General features: G+C 64.2%; 1 protein-coding gene across 4 annotated transcripts in view; it reads right to left on the bottom strand.

The window, feature by feature from the left end:
• Positions 1 to 389: 389 nt before the first annotated feature.
• PALM (paralemmin) overlaps positions 390 to 14,565 on the bottom strand; it is a 32,783-nt gene continuing 18,607 nt past the window's right edge. Inside the window, exons 3-9 of one of the 4 annotated variants that reach the window (XM_019538235.1) lie at positions 12,914 to 12,994; positions 12,275 to 12,405; positions 7,115 to 7,241; positions 6,624 to 6,645; positions 6,178 to 6,237; positions 4,158 to 4,289; positions 390 to 1,506 (exon numbers count right to left, since the gene is read on the bottom strand). In XM_019538235.1, coding sequence (XP_019393780.1) covers positions 896 to 1,506; positions 4,158 to 4,289; positions 6,178 to 6,237; positions 6,624 to 6,645; positions 7,115 to 7,241; positions 12,275 to 12,405; positions 12,914 to 12,994 — 1,164 coding nt within the window. In that variant the 3' untranslated portion in view covers positions 390 to 895. Of the gene's footprint in view, positions 1,507 to 4,157; positions 4,290 to 6,177; positions 6,241 to 6,623; positions 6,646 to 7,114; positions 7,242 to 12,274; positions 12,406 to 12,913; positions 12,995 to 14,565 lie in introns of all 4 variants that reach the window. The other 3 variants (XM_019538234.1, XM_019538238.1, XM_019538236.1) reach the window with 3 other exon arrangements.

Here is a 14,565-nt window from a genome sequence, read left to right as displayed (position 1 = left end):
CCCGGCGCGGCCCACAGCGCCCAAAGCTGTGCCTAAGGGTCCTGGTGGCATGGCGGTCACCAGAAGAGGGGACGTGCCCGGCGCTGCTCCTAGGACCCATCGCTGGAAACTCAAATCAAAACGGGGCACGGGGGGCAGCTCGTAAAAAGGCCGCGCGAGCCTGGGCTCCCACGGAAACTGGCTGCCGGGCTCCTAAGTCCTGCGGCTCCGGAGGAGGGACTGCCGCCATGGCATGGTCCTCGTCCATACAGCTGGTCTGCAAGCAGGGGACCCTTCTCAGCGCCATCCTCCTTCGGACCCCGGCTGGGGGGAGGCCGTCGATCCCGGAGAAACGCTGCCGCCCGCTTGTGCATCCGGGGAGAGAACAAAACACACGACCCCAGACCAGAATTCCCACGGGAAAGAGAGTTTAATGAGGACAGCCCCCCGCGATGGCCCGAAGATCTCGGCGAGACCCCCGCTACCATGGGGGGGGAAGGGTGTAGGGGAAACTGAGGCGGGCAAAGGAAGGGGTCAGGGGGAAAATAAGTGTCTATAATAAATATAATATTCAGCGCCGGGGGTGGGGGGTTTGGCGGGTGGAAGCGGGCGTCACGATGGGGCAGGGGAGGGTCCCTTGGCCTCGATGTGGTGCTGCTTATTATACACGTTACAAACACTGCGCGGGATCCCCCGGGCCCCGAAGACAAGGAGTCGTGTCTGGTACGTACAGAAAATACTGCGGCACCCGGAGCTGGTCGCGCTTCGATCGCTAGGGAAGGTCGGAGGTGGGGAGCAGGGGGCGGTGGGCGGGCGGGCAGGGGGGCACACAGTCCTTTCCGGCTGTACGACGGGGCAGGGGAGGGGTGGGCGCCGCTCCGATGAGCTGGTGGGGAGGAGGGCTGGAGGGGGGGTCTCACATCAGCGTGCAGCACTTGCAACGGTGCTTCTTCATGTCTAGGTCCTGCTCTGCCGCCTTGGCATCGGTGGCATTGGGCTCTGGTTTCTCCCCGGCCTGGGCGTCCTCCTTGGCTGGCAGGGGGGCGGTGGTGACGGGCGCCACCGCGCTGCCGTTGGGCGGGCCGTGGTTCTTGGCCACGGAGTCCGCGGCCGGCGCCGGCTTGTTCTCCGCGTCTTCGATCACCACCAGCTCGGCTTTGATGGTGCCCTCCAGGCCCAGCACCTTCTTGGTCTCGTTCTCGTCCTCCACGTTCTGGTAGCCCATGAAGATCATCGTCACCGGCTGCTCCTTGCTGGGCTCGGCGCCCTCTCCGGAGGCCAGCAGCTTGGGGCTTTCCACTGGCTTGGCCTGCACGCCCGTGATCTCCTTCCGGGGCGTGGGCGCCTGGCTGGGCGGGTGGCTCTCCCCACCCGCCTTTGGGGCCTCTTTGACCTTGGAGTCCCGCTCGGAGGCCTCGCTCAAGGTCACCTCGTCGGCCTTGTGGATGAGCTCGTCCACCTCCGAGGAGCTGAGCAGGTGGATGCCGTTCTCCAGGGCCCCGTCTTCCGTGCGGACGGCGTGGACCACTGCGGGGGAGATGGAGAGGACAGTGAGGGCCGAGGGAGGGGAGAAGCCGGGGGCTGGACCGGTTGAGGGAAGGGTTCGGGATGGGAAAGAGCGAGCAGTTATCACCCCAGCGCTGTGCGGCCGTGGGCAGGCTAATTAGCCTGTAGCTGGCTAACTAGCACGGGGTTGGGCTCATCGGCAGTGCTAATGAGGCTACGCAAAGCACCAGGCAAAGGCAGCTCCCGTTCCCAAGGATGCCGGCATGGCCGCACAGCTGGAGCTGGCACGCGTAACCCTGTGGGCACAGCCAGAGACCAGGCCATCAGGGGCAAGCCAAGGGCCAGGTCAGAGAGCGCAGCCATCAGCAAATCCACCTGGGTCTGGTGGCGCTGCCTGGCCCCCGCCTGCCCGCTCCTTCGGGTCTGAGCTTCCACCATCTCTGGAGCAGCCCATCGGATCTGATGCCAGATGGTGCCAATGACCCCAGCTGGCTCCTCACACCATGGGGGATTAAAAACACATCTCTGGACCTGGCTGGACCCGGGAGATGAGCTCTGACAAGCCATAGCCAGCCCCGTGATGACCGCCAGCCCCAGTATCACCCGCGGCTCCAAACTATTTTTCCAGCTGCCCATTAGGGCCGTTGACTTCCCTCTCTGGCACTGGGCCTGTGGATCTAATAACTCCCCAGAGGACCGGGATTCACCGGCTGGAGAGCAAGTATAGCTCAGGAGTGTCATGCCTTTGGCCCCCCAGGGCCAGATCCAGACTGCAGGGCTCCTGGCGGGCTGGAGCCAGAGCCACGCTCAGCAGCAGGGTGTAGTGGGGGGGACAGGACAGGACGGGGGTTAATATATCCGGCGCTCACCTCCCCACCCCCGACATGTACCCCAGCAGGGCCCTGGGTTTCGGCAGCAGGCCCCACTGCACTCACCCCACCCCTGGGTCCCCGGTGCATCCGGGAGCCCCATGGACCAGAAGACATGGCAGCACGGGCCGGGTGTGCCAAGCACCGGTCTGGCCCCCAGGTTGTGAGCCCCCCCCTTGACTTCAGCGCCGTTCTCCATGCTCTTTGCAGGGCTGGGTGCAAGCTGCCGAAGCCAATGGGACTCGCTGGGAGCAGCTTGGCCCGCGGGGCTCTGCCCACGCCCACAGCAGCAGGCGAGGATCGATAGGACAGAGGCAAAAATCAGGCCAGTCAAGGTGAACGCGGCCTCCCGGGAGAGCCTGCCTCTGGTCAACCAGCCCTTGCAAACTCCCCGCCGTGCTGCACCGCTCCGCAGGGGGTGCAGGACTGCGGCGAGTCCAGCCTGGGTGCAACAAGAAGGGCAAACGGAGGATGGAGACCCGGTGCTGAGCAACCCAGGAGGAGAGATGAGCATCCCCTGGGCTCAGGCAGCTTCCGATGCCCTCCAAGAGGCAGCTAGTCTCCGCGCTCCTGGATTTGCTGCCCTGTCCACCCCCCTTGCAATGGGGTCGCTTGCCTGGGGTTCTCCTAACAAGTGACCCCTCCGGATAGGAACCCGGCTTGCTGAGCTCGGGGGCGATGCACAGAATCGGTGCGGGCCGGCTGCAGAAGCACCCCGGCATCGGCACGGGCTGCCACAGGGTGGCACTCCGAGTCCGCCGGCCAGCGCTGCGCTTTGGGCTGGGTCACCGCGCTCTCCCTGCCTGGCCCAGCCGGTCTGCGTGCTGTGGGGTGAGCACGGTAGCTGCTATCGGTGCCCGGGGCCTACGCCAGCGGAGCAGGGGCAAAACGCGGCGAGGAAGACGCACCGCTGCTAGAGCCAGGGCCGTGCCGGTGCCCCGTGCACGGCTCCTGCCCTGTGCAAACCCTACTCCGACCCCGTCTAGATGGGTGGAGGGGTCTGGTGGGGGCAGCAGCACCCCCTGGCTCACATCGCACCCTTGACTAGCGCCATTCAGGCCGCCCATCGCGACTAAAGGTCCTGGCTAATTCAGCCGTGTTTGCTTCTCAGCCAAAGCCCCGGCTCCGCGGCCCGGGCAGAGCCTGCAGGATTTGACCGGGGGAGCCATTCCTTCGTGCCGCCCCGCTCTTCGCTGCGCTGGGGACACCTGGCAGGGGAGGGGAAGGAGCCGAGGTCACTCCGATCCCTCCCGTTACACTTGGGTGGTACCTAGCCATCCGCACGGCTCCAGCGCCCGCCGGGCCGCGGCGCTTTGCTCCATCAGCCCGTGGCGTGGGGGCAGGGGGAGATGGGAGCAGTCGGCATTTGGGGAGCCGGGTCCCTGCCCCTTCCCCAGCCATCCCTTTCCCAAGGGCACTGCGCGAAGCACGATCCCGTCTCCCTGCCTGGAGACGCCAGGAAAGCGGCCTGCCCGCAGAAACACGGCAGTCACGCGGCCAGAGCCCAGGTCTCCGGACTCGCAGTCCAGCACCCCCGCAGCTGCTCCAGACTCTGGCCGCGGGCATCGTCCATCTCTTTGCTGCCTCCACGGACCGCGGGCAGCCTCCGGCACGAGGGGGCAGGAAGCCACGGCGCAGGCACGGCTGCCAGCTCGGGAGCCGCCAGCCGCCGGGAAGGTGGACGGCCCCGGGGCGCCCTCGCTGCCCACCTGCTGCCATCGGGCCCTGCCTGCTTCCTGCGCCTCCATCCGAGCCTCCAGGCAGCCGGGGCAGTGGGCAGGGGGGGCAGTGACAGGCCCGTACCTTTCAGCTCATCCTCGTACACCTTGACCCCCTGCAGGCAATGATCCTTGGGGAGCAGGGTGGTGCTGGACAAGACCTTGGTCTCCCCAGTGACTCGGTCCTTCTCCACTGTGATCTCCACCGAGTACATGGCTGGGATACAAACAGGACAGTGAGCGTTAACGGCACCCACCTCCCCGCCGCAGCCGGGCTCCGAAGCGGGAAGCTTAGCAGGGGCAGGGGGTGCGAGGTGGAGCAGAGCGGGGGGCGGGGGTGTCACGGGCAGGCGTGGCGGTGCGCGGTCCAGCCAGGAGGCGTGAATGCCCGGCGGCCCCCGTCCCAGCGGGGTGCGTGTTACCCGCCAGCAGCCTTCGGCCCCTGCTCGCGCGGTCCCTAGCCCCCTAGCCCTGCCGACGGCCAAGACTAAGTTGCAGTCCGCTGACCCCGGCCGTGCAAGCAGGATCAGACCCTGCCAGGCCCGGAGGGGGCAGGATCAGGCCCTGCCGGCTCAGCAAGCCCCCAAGCCAGGTCCGCGGGGGCTTGCTTAGTACCGAGCCTGCTGGCGGTGGGAGAAGCAGCGAGGAGGGGGCCTCCAGAGCAAGGCCTGGTCTCTCTTGCTCCCCGCGATGGTCCCGCGGCTCCCGCGAGTGCGAGGGGTGCCTCGTGCCCCTGCTGCATGCAGGATCGGAGACCACGCTGGGCCAGGGCGGTGGAGAATCACAGACGGGTCCCCCCGGGGTGACCCAGTGTCCTCCCTCCAGCGTGCTCCAGCAGGCTTCGATTCTGGACTCATTTCTGCACCCAAACCCTCCCCGGTCCTCTGGGCTCTGGGGGTCATTGAGACCCCGCAGAGCACCCCTCTCTGGGAGACCCCCAGGCGGAGACGCAGCCTCCCCCGGCCCTCAGACGTGGTCCGTACTCACCTAGCTAAAGCAAATCCAGCAAGGAGGCAGCTCTACCCCCCCAGCCTCATGCCTCACCCCTTCCATGCAGCACCCTGCAGAGATAACGACCCCGGGGCCCTGGTGCCCGGAGCTTGCAAGCTGCCCCCGGGTTAGCCGCATGGCCTGTTCTGCGCAGCGAGGCCACGGGACCGCGTGAGGGGTTAGGCCAGCCATGCTAGGGATCCGTGCCCCTTCCTCGGGGCCACCAAGCCGCACAAAGCAGGAGGAAGAGGGAGGAACTGAAGAGGAAAGGAAGAAGAAGGTGGTTTCTGTCCATACGCAAGCACCCGCAGCGTGCCTCCAAGCGAGAGAGGAGGGAAAAGCTGGAAAAGGCAGCTGAGATCGCACAAATAACGCGCTCCCCCCGGGGCAAGCCGCACGCATCGCGCCCAATGTGAAGCGACCGTAAATGCAGCGCACCCAGTTTATGGTTAATAAGCGCCCCGGCTTCGCAAAAGCAAGGGCTGCCCGGGTGGCTCCCCTGATGGTGCCCAAGTCCCCAGGCAGAGCTCATGGGCACGATAGCTCTCCTACACCCACGATGAAGTGGCTGGCACGGGCGTCTGGATGAGGTCGGTGCCCACTCTGCATGGCCTGGCCCCACTGGGCATAGACCGGGGCGCTGAGCACCCAAATTCACAGCGGAGGAGCCGGGTCAGAGCACGTGGCTCAGCGCCCACCCTGCGTAGGGCGGCGGGGCTGCTGCGCCCATCACACCGCTGCCGCCTTCCTGTCCGATGCCCCGAGAGAGGCAACCCCGTGGGAGCCCCAGCCTGACGGACACCCCCTCCCGGCGTTCCTCCGGGCAGGACCCCAGAGACGAGAAACACCCAAGTCCTGTGTACACCGGGCTCTGGAGGCACCAGATCTGGTTCAGCCCTGCTCTGGCCCCTCCACGGGCTGTCTCCACGTACAAGTGCACGGCGCTGTACTGGGAACCCAATCCAGGCTCCCAGCTGGACGAGCTGCCCCCCATGCCCCAGCTCATGCCGACGGGTGCCTGCACTCGGAGCGCTTGGCTTTGCTGCAGCTTGCTCCCCGCAGACCCCTCTGCCCCCGAGCTGCTGGGCAGCAAAGCGGGAGGAGGGACAACATACCTGCCTTCATCATGTCCGTGCCCTCCACGGCCTTCATGGGGCTGTTGGAGACTTTCTTCTCTGCTGGGGAGAGAAGAGGAACAGGGATCAGCTCTTGAGCCAGGCAGTGGGGAGGGGGGGGTCCTCTTTCCAGCCCCCACCATCGCCACCCCCAGCTGCTCCCCAGAAATACCCCCAGCACCTGGCTCCAGGCAGCAGCTCCACCACATCAAGGCCCGGGGCATTTACAGAGCTGGGCTCGCCCAGGAGAAGGAGGACATTTGCTGTCCGAAGGAGCCAAGAGCAGGGGGAACCTCATCCGTCCACCTTGCCCAGCACTCAGAGGCCAATGCTGCCCTGGTGCTGAGGCCGGGCAGAAAATGGGACCCAGCAGTGCCCCACGCCTCCCCAGGGAGCTGGCGGGTCAGGCTAGGAAGACCCCAGGGACAGGGCGAGGAAGGACTTACCTTTGGCAGCAGCCACTGGAGTCTGCAAGATACAACGGAGAGGTTAGGGCCAAGTAACCAAGGAGCCCCCCCACATATCCCCCCACGCAGCCCGGGCACAGGATCCCCTGGCTGCTTAAGAGGCCTCTGATCAGGACGACCGGTGCGGCCGCTTGCTCCCCCGTGTCCGAGTGGGTTTCCCAGCGCGGGTGTCAGCAAGGATGCACCAGCAGCAAGAAGCTGGTCCTTGCATGTGTGCCCAGGGGCCGTCCCCACTGCCCATCACAAATGCCCCGTTGTCCCCCGGCAGCCCGGAGGCGGACGGACTGGATTTCGAGCTGCACCCCCGCTTGCACTGAAGGGTTTCCTGGCGCGTCCTTGCACGTCCTGCCTCAAGAGAGTCGCCCCCTCCCACCCGCCGCCTGGAGACCCCGCAGCTTTGCTCCCCAGGGGCCGCAGAGGAGACACAGGCGGGTCAGCGCGGCCCAGCCCCATCCCTATCCCCTCCTGACCTTTTGCGCCTTCTCCTCAATCTTCTCCTCTGGAGCCGGAGCCGAGGCGGCGGTCCCCTCTGCCAGGCTGTCTTTGGTGGAAGGCACCGATTCCCCGTTCTCCAGGATTTCCAGCTCCTTCTCTAGCCTGGAAGGGGGGTCAGGGCTGTGAGCCAAGGGGAACAGGCAGCCCCTGATACCAGCCAGAGGCCCCGAGGCCTGTGGAGCCCATGGAAGAGATGCTGGAGCATGTGGCATGGTGAAAACCAGCAAGGTGTGCCCCTGAAGACATAGCCCTGGCCCAACCGAGAGAGGAGGGTGACATCCCCAGCACCCCGCTGACTCTCAGGGTAGCTCGGGCAGGGAACAGCCCAGTTAGGGCCTCTCAGCCCTTGCAGCCAGCTCTGGGTTACCTGGGCAGCTGTGGCTTGAGCTGGCAGGGGGAGGCTGGCAGTGCCCAAGTCCCACGGGTATCCTCTGCCCGTCCCTCGTCTCTCCTACACACCCCAACACTCAGCCCCTGCCGCTGACTGTGCCAGGGCACAGACGTGCATCCTTCCTGCACTGCATACCAGCCTCCTCCACGGTGCAAGGGGGAGAAGGATCCAGCTTGGTGCCCAGGACCTGGCACGACTGCGAGGCAGGGAGCACATGGAGGATGAGGATGATTCGAACAAAGCCAGTCCCTTGGTGCCAGGTGCCCACGTGCTGGCTGGCAGGGGGGCACAGCATGAGAGAGGGTCCAAAAGGTTTGTAACTTGTATGACCCCAGGATGGCTGCAAGGCTGCGGGGAGCAGGGTGAGCTGCTCCGCGGGCCCCGCGCTCAGCAGGCTGGCTCAGGGCCCTGGGCTCCAGCCCCCGACGGGGCACGGAGCCGGCCCCTGGTTTCTGGATCCCTGAGCCACTGCTTTTTCTCTGCACGGGGATCCATCCAAAAGGACCACGTCATCCTGGTGGTTTAGATCCTGGCCCATGCGAGAGCGCAGCCCTGCGAAGCCCAAGCCTGCATCTCAGCGCTTGCCAGATGCACGCCTGGAGGGAGAACGGTCCGAGCCCTGGTCCCCGCGACACGCGTGAAAAGCAGGCGCCCCCTGTGCACAGGTGAGCGCACGTGGCCGTGAGCCTCGTGCGTGGAGGCTGGTGGCCTTTGTTCCTCCCCCGTTTCCACAGGCCCGGGGGGGGGTCGCACCTGCCAGCCCCTCCACCAGACACTTGGCGTGACGAGGGGACGACACGCACCTGCCACGGGCACCCTCGAGGCTCTCGCCACCTGCAGAGCCCTGGAGTAGTGCGACGGCGCTTCCCCGGGGCAGGGGCTGGCGAGGCACCGTCCCAGCCTCTCCCGAGAGCCGGGGCTCCCAGGTGGGACTGCAAAGAGAGCAGGGAGGCAGATCCTCCTGCCCGCTAGGGATCCACTGGCTTCTGATCCCCTCGCAGGATTGGGACCCTCTGTCCTAACAAGGTATTCGAAGGCTTTGCACCCCTCCCCACCGCGGCACTTACCGTCCTCCCGCCGCTGTCGCCAGGACAACAGCATCTCCCGCCGCTTAAAAAAAACGAGACAAAAAAACAGGACACAAAATACCATCCTGGTTTGGAAAAGGGCCACCTGAGCTGGGCGGCTCGGCCGGTTTTGGCTCCGTGGGAGCCAGCAGGAGACGGAGGGGAGGGAGAGGCAGAGTCGGCCCGCGCGGCTCGGCTATGGGAGAGGGGCGCTCGCTGCGGGGGCAGAGCAGAGGGTGCTGGGAGCCTCCCGGGTCTGGTGGCACCTCGGGCACGGATCACGTCGCTGCAATCCCGGGACTCCGGGAGCTCGCTAATACTGCGAGGCCCACGCGACTGACTGAGACGTTATGTGACTTGCCCTCGGTCGCGCAGGCAGGTGGTAGCGGAGCTGGGAAGACAGCCCCGGCTCTCCACAGTCCCGCTCCATTGCCTTACCCCCCCGGGTGGAAAAACGCCCGGCAAAGCCTCCAACTCAATCCGACCATCTCCAGGCAACAGCTCCCTGAACTCCCCCCGGCACCGAGCCTCACACGACTAGAAACATCTCCATGGAAATGCCCGGAGCCGGCATTAGTTTCGATGGCAGCTCCTAGCAAAGGCAGGACAGCAGATCACCCCCACCCGCGGCTCGCCGGCTCCCCAAACCCGCGTGCCATGAGACCAGGCAGCCTCAAAGCGGGTGGGACTCACCCCCCCGGGCAAGTCACAGCAGGGGCACAGACAGCGTGACATTTAAGACAACCGCCGTGGCTTGATCTTCGCCTCCTGGTTTCAGTGGCTCTTTCAAGGTTGTCGCCGCGGCTGGAAGGGCTAGAAACCGCCTCGCTTTTCCTACACAAAACCTGGGATTCTTCACGGGGCGACTGAGCAAAGTGTCCCCCCCCGGGACACTCCCGAAACAACACGGACGGCGGGCAAGCCCCGGGGCCCCACTGCGCTGCTTTGCCGCAGTCAAGTTGGAGCGAATGGAAAGCATCCCATGGATGTCCCCAGGCCACAGCCAAGTCAGCTCGCCGGGTTAAAGGCTGCAAACCACGCGGGGAACTTTCCCCCATAAAGCTGCAACCATCCTCTTGCAAAGCCGTCCCTCTCGCCCTAACAAGTCCCAGTTACCCACCGTCTCCAAAGGAAGGGGGGCTTTTAAATGCTTCCAGATTGCCTTTGCAAAGCAAAGGGAAACCCGTTGACACCCCTGGGATCCCTCTGGATTTACACCCCTGCCAGTGACCCCAGAAGCCAGCCCGGAAAACGCCTAGCTTTCCCCCTGACAACCCCCGTCTTCAGCAGATGTTTATGCCCTGTCTCCTTTATCTTTAACAAGCCGCTTTTCCCCTTCCAGGCTCAGAAGAATTCACTGGGCCATTAAAGTGACACAAAGGGCCCCTTCGGATCTGACCCATATCTGCACCGAGGCGCTGTAATTAATGGGCACAGAGGGTGATTTATGGCATGCTTCCTGCGGCGGTTGGCTGCTGGGATACCTCTATTAGCGCGGCGGCTTCCCGGCTGCCTTCCCCCCCTGCTTTTTGGCAGTGAAATGAATGTGAAGGAGGCTGGGAAGAGAGGGTAAAAGTCTCTCCTTCTGGCCTAACTCCTCCGAGCCCCCTGGGACAGAAGGAGACACTCCCCAGATGCCTCCCACAGCTGCCGCGGCCTCTTCCCCCCCTTCCAGATCGCCCAAGGCCACCGACTCCGAGGCCACACATGCACCGAGACAGGTGAGGATGCAGGATTGGCCAGGGACGGCCACGTGTTGGGGGTGGAAAAAAGAAAACCGATACACATCTATGAGATCTGATGGAGAGCGAGCCAATCGGAGTGCACGCATGATGCCCTTTCACTGGCTGTACAATTTCCCACGCACCCACATGCCACCCACAGGTATCAAAATGGTAGCAGGGAGGAAAGGAGATTTCCCGGGGGATTACGGGTCCCCTCTGGGGTTGTATTCCACCCTGGGTAATAGCCCACACCACAGAGGAGGCCATGCGTGACGTGTACATGGTCCCACAGACGATACAGAGAGAAGCAGCTTCTGCGCACCCCCCGAGATCTGAATCCATGTGGGAGGAGAAGGGAAAGGCAGCAACAGGGCGATGTGGGGAGAGAGGTACCCGCTCCCCGTGCTTTTTTGGGGGTGGGTTGGCAGAGCCCCCAGGCCATGAGACGAGCATCAGGCTCACCAGCGTGGGAGCTGGGGATGGGCAGAGTTGGTCTCACGGCCCACGTTACCATCCGCCTGCTCCTTGGGGTTATTCGGGAGGCTCGCCCGCTCCCCACGGCCCCTTCCTCAAAGTTGCGTGCCTGGCTGGCAGAGCTCCTGCTGCCTCCAGCGCTGTAAAGGCCTAAATGCCATTAGGGAGCAGATCCACCTGTGTTCAGACGTGCCTCCCCACCACCCCGGGCAGCATTACAGGCTGATGGATGCACTCCCCCCCCACTCCCCACTGCTCCTCTCCTCTCCTCTCACAGTCGCTATTGGATTTTCACTTTAAATAAGGCCAACTCCTAATGGCCCTAAATGGGATCTGCTGGGCACAGCATGCTCAGGACTGCCGCTTGCACTTGAGGAAGGGGATGCCACCTTGCCAGAGAAACACGTGGTCTTCTGAAATTGTGCTCGGGGGGAATTCACCATCAGAAAGGGAAATCCTGGTAGTGGCTGGAGATGCTCTACCCAGCTCCTGGCGCTCTGTGTTATCGCTGCCTAGAAGGGGGGATCTTCCCAACGGTGTCTCGGCAACCTGGGCAGGGGGGCCGTAGTGGGGGAGGGCTGTCGGCGCCGCCCATCGTGGGAGGCAGTGCAGGGAACCGGGCCCTCGGGCCCACTGCATTCCCCAATACGGCCCCGAGTTGTCTCCTCTCTCCTCCGCCAGCTCCTCCAAGCCCGGGGCCGTTGTGCGCGGCGTTTCCTCCCGCCCCCGGCCCGGTTGCAACACAGCGGGACACGCTCCAGCTTGGGGAAGTGGGAGTACGGCGAGCCGCTGTCCCCGCTCCGGCCAAGCCCAGGGGAAGCAGGCGTCCGGATACGTGACAGCGAGCACCTCGAGGCAGGGGAACTCCAAGGTCCTGGTGTAAACCTTGCATGGGGCACGGCTCCATTTGCAATGGGGGGCCAGGGCAGGGAGAGGACCCGGGAGTCCTAGATCCCCCTGGCACCACTATAACCATGAGACCCCCCCACAGAAATGGGAACCCAGGTGTCCTGACTCTCCTGAACACCTTTTCTACCACTCGGACAGCGCTCGTCCATGAAGCAGGAGGAGAAGCCGGGCGTCCTGACACCCAAACACGGGGCCGGCCAGGGCGGCAAGTCGGAGCTCTCGTGGCTTCCTAGTTGTTAGGGGCTGGAAAGGACCTTACAGATCATCGGGTCCAACCCCTCCTGTAGGAGAAGCCAGCCCAGCCCTGCAGCACGACCCATCATGCCCGGAGAACGCACCCTCGTCTGGCCGACCTGCTCAGCTCCAGCCCGCGGGCTTCGGGCATCACCCGGGATAGAAATGTGGGGCGGGCTGAGGGTGGAGAAGGGACACGCGAGGCTGCTGGTGTAAAGCAGTGCTGCCCCTGTGCCTCCATTCACTACTGCCCTGCTTCCTCTTTCCCCTGCCAGCCCTGCACGCCCCTCGCAGCCCCCCTCCCGGGCTGACATCGCCCCGCGCCTTCGCCGTTACCTCTGGATGGTTTCCTCAAGCTCCCTGGTCTTCGCCTCATCCTCCTGCATCTGCTTCTTCATGGCCTCGTCCTCTTCGGAGGCAGACGAGGGGGTGCCTTCTAGCAGCCATCTCTCCCGCAGGGCCTTGGACTGGGGGGGGAGTTGGGAGCATGGAGAAATGGGGGTCACATTTCTGCCAGGACTTGAGGGACACCAAGGGGAGCACTCAGGGCAGCACCGGGGATCCACCTGGAAGGGGTCTCCCAATGGGAGGGGAGGGGGAAGCCTGCTTTAGAGGTACCCTGAGCCTGGGAGGAGCTGTTTCGGTGGGGGGGGTGGCGAGGCAATGGGGACCCGGAGAACTGCTACGGCCGGGAGATGTCTCTGCTGCAGGGGACTGGCTCTGGCCAGCATCTGGGCAATGATCTCCAGGGCCTTTGTGCTGTAAGATTGATCCCAGGACTGCCTAGTACGATCTGTGCACCCACCAGGCATGGCCCAGGTAGAACCTGAGGCAAAGGGATTTAGGTGCTCGCTTCCCCCACTGGCACCTCGCTCCCACCAGGTTTAGCAGAGTTAGACACTGGAGGGTCGCAGTTCTCCATCTGGCCCCATTTCGCAGCCCGAGTCCCGACCAGGCCCAGGGCAGAGCCGCTACCTTGAGATGCTGGAGCTGGCGTCTGTCGTCCTCGAGCTGGCGCCTTTTATTCTCAATCTCTGTCTGACGTTTCCGCTTCTCCTGAAGGCACAAGGGGAGAGGGAGCAAGTAAAGGGTCCGTTGCCAAGCCCAGCAAGGGCTCAATGATGGCAGCAGAGGGGAGCTGCACCTTTCAACAACCCTCGGGACAGCCGGCAGGAGCTGCAAAGCCGGGGAGCGGACCCTCGCACCCCATCAGATGCTTTGGCTCAGAGTGATCTCGGAACACCCCAGATGTCTCGCAGGTTTGGGGCCCTCGCTAAGGTCTCCCACAGCCAGGCTGGGTCCCCAAAGCTCTTGACCATTCCCAAACACCCACCAATGTTTATATTGGGGACTCTGCTTCCTCAGCAGGGGCAATGTCAGGGCCAAGGGGGTTTATACCCACTGAGAACCTGGTCCGAAGCCTGTTGAGCCGGGGCAGGTTGCTCAGGAAGCCCTCCCTGGCTGGGCTGGGGTGGATGGAGGTGCCCTTCCCTGTGTCTCTCTCCATTTCCTTTCTGCCTGGAGTGCTCAGACAGCTCCCACCAGTCTTCCCCTTGGCCTCTCCCCCTTATTGGCTTCTTGCTGCCCTCCCTTAGCCCCCCTGCCCACCCCACCCCCAGCCGCTCTGCATTTTTATCCCATCCAGATGCTGCAGCTGTGATGATACACAACAGTGCGGAGCACACCGGGCATCACAGCCATGACACCTGCACGAGACACGACTGCTACACACACGGGGGGGGAGGGGTCTGCGATGGTACAAAGCTACAGGCAACACACAACAGCCGTTGTGCGCACACTTGCACGATGCACATGGCAACAACACCATGCCCAGCAACACAGGCGAGCCATGTACCATCATGGTACCGTGTGACACACGCTTGCATGCACCATGCCCGACAAACACAACACAACCATCACGTGATGCCCAACACCTGGATGTACAGGGGCAAAGCGCTGGAGGATTTCACACCCGGCACCTGACAGCCACCCCGGGCCTCAACCCTACACGCACAGAGCACGACACCCAGACGTCGTGGAGCAGCAATGAAAGCGCCGTGCTACAGTTGCACAATTGTGCCCGCTCCACCGTGCACCCCGGCATGCACAGCCGCACACACCAGTGCTGCATCTCTGCAAATCTAGGGGGCCGGACAGTGCAACTTCTGGCCCGGTCCATGGCACTGCCCCTTTCTCCTGCCTTCCCACCCTTTGCATGCAACCACCTTGCCCCACCACCCTTCCCAGCCCTGCAGAGCTCCTTGGGGGAGGGGATTTGCCCACCACTGACCCCCCAGGGCCCCTTTTATTACACCAGGCAGAGCATTTGGGCTATGGACCCCTGGACTCTGGGCTGCCCACGGGCATCAGGCTAAGACACTCCTGGAGCTCGTGCATGAGCGTCCCACGTCTGCAGGGCCCAGCTCCCTGCCTCCCCAGCCATGGAGACAGCTGCCCAAGGGCCTGGAAGCACAGCTGAGCACCCCCTCCCTGCACAGGCCTCTGCCAGGAGATCGATAGGCTGCTTGGCCCACGATCGATGCTGAGTGACGTGGCAGGCAGCAAGGCAGAAGTAGTGGGAGAGGGGAGACAAGCCAGGGGGAGGGCTGGAAGGGAGCCAGGTACTC

Source organism: Crocodylus porosus, unplaced genomic scaffold (assembly GCF_001723895.1).
Source record: "Crocodylus porosus isolate Cpor-Errol unplaced genomic scaffold, CroPor_comp1, whole genome shotgun sequence".
NCBI lineage: Eukaryota > Metazoa > Chordata > Crocodylia > Crocodylidae > Crocodylus > Crocodylus porosus.
This window is presented reverse-complemented; position numbering and strand designations above follow the sequence as displayed.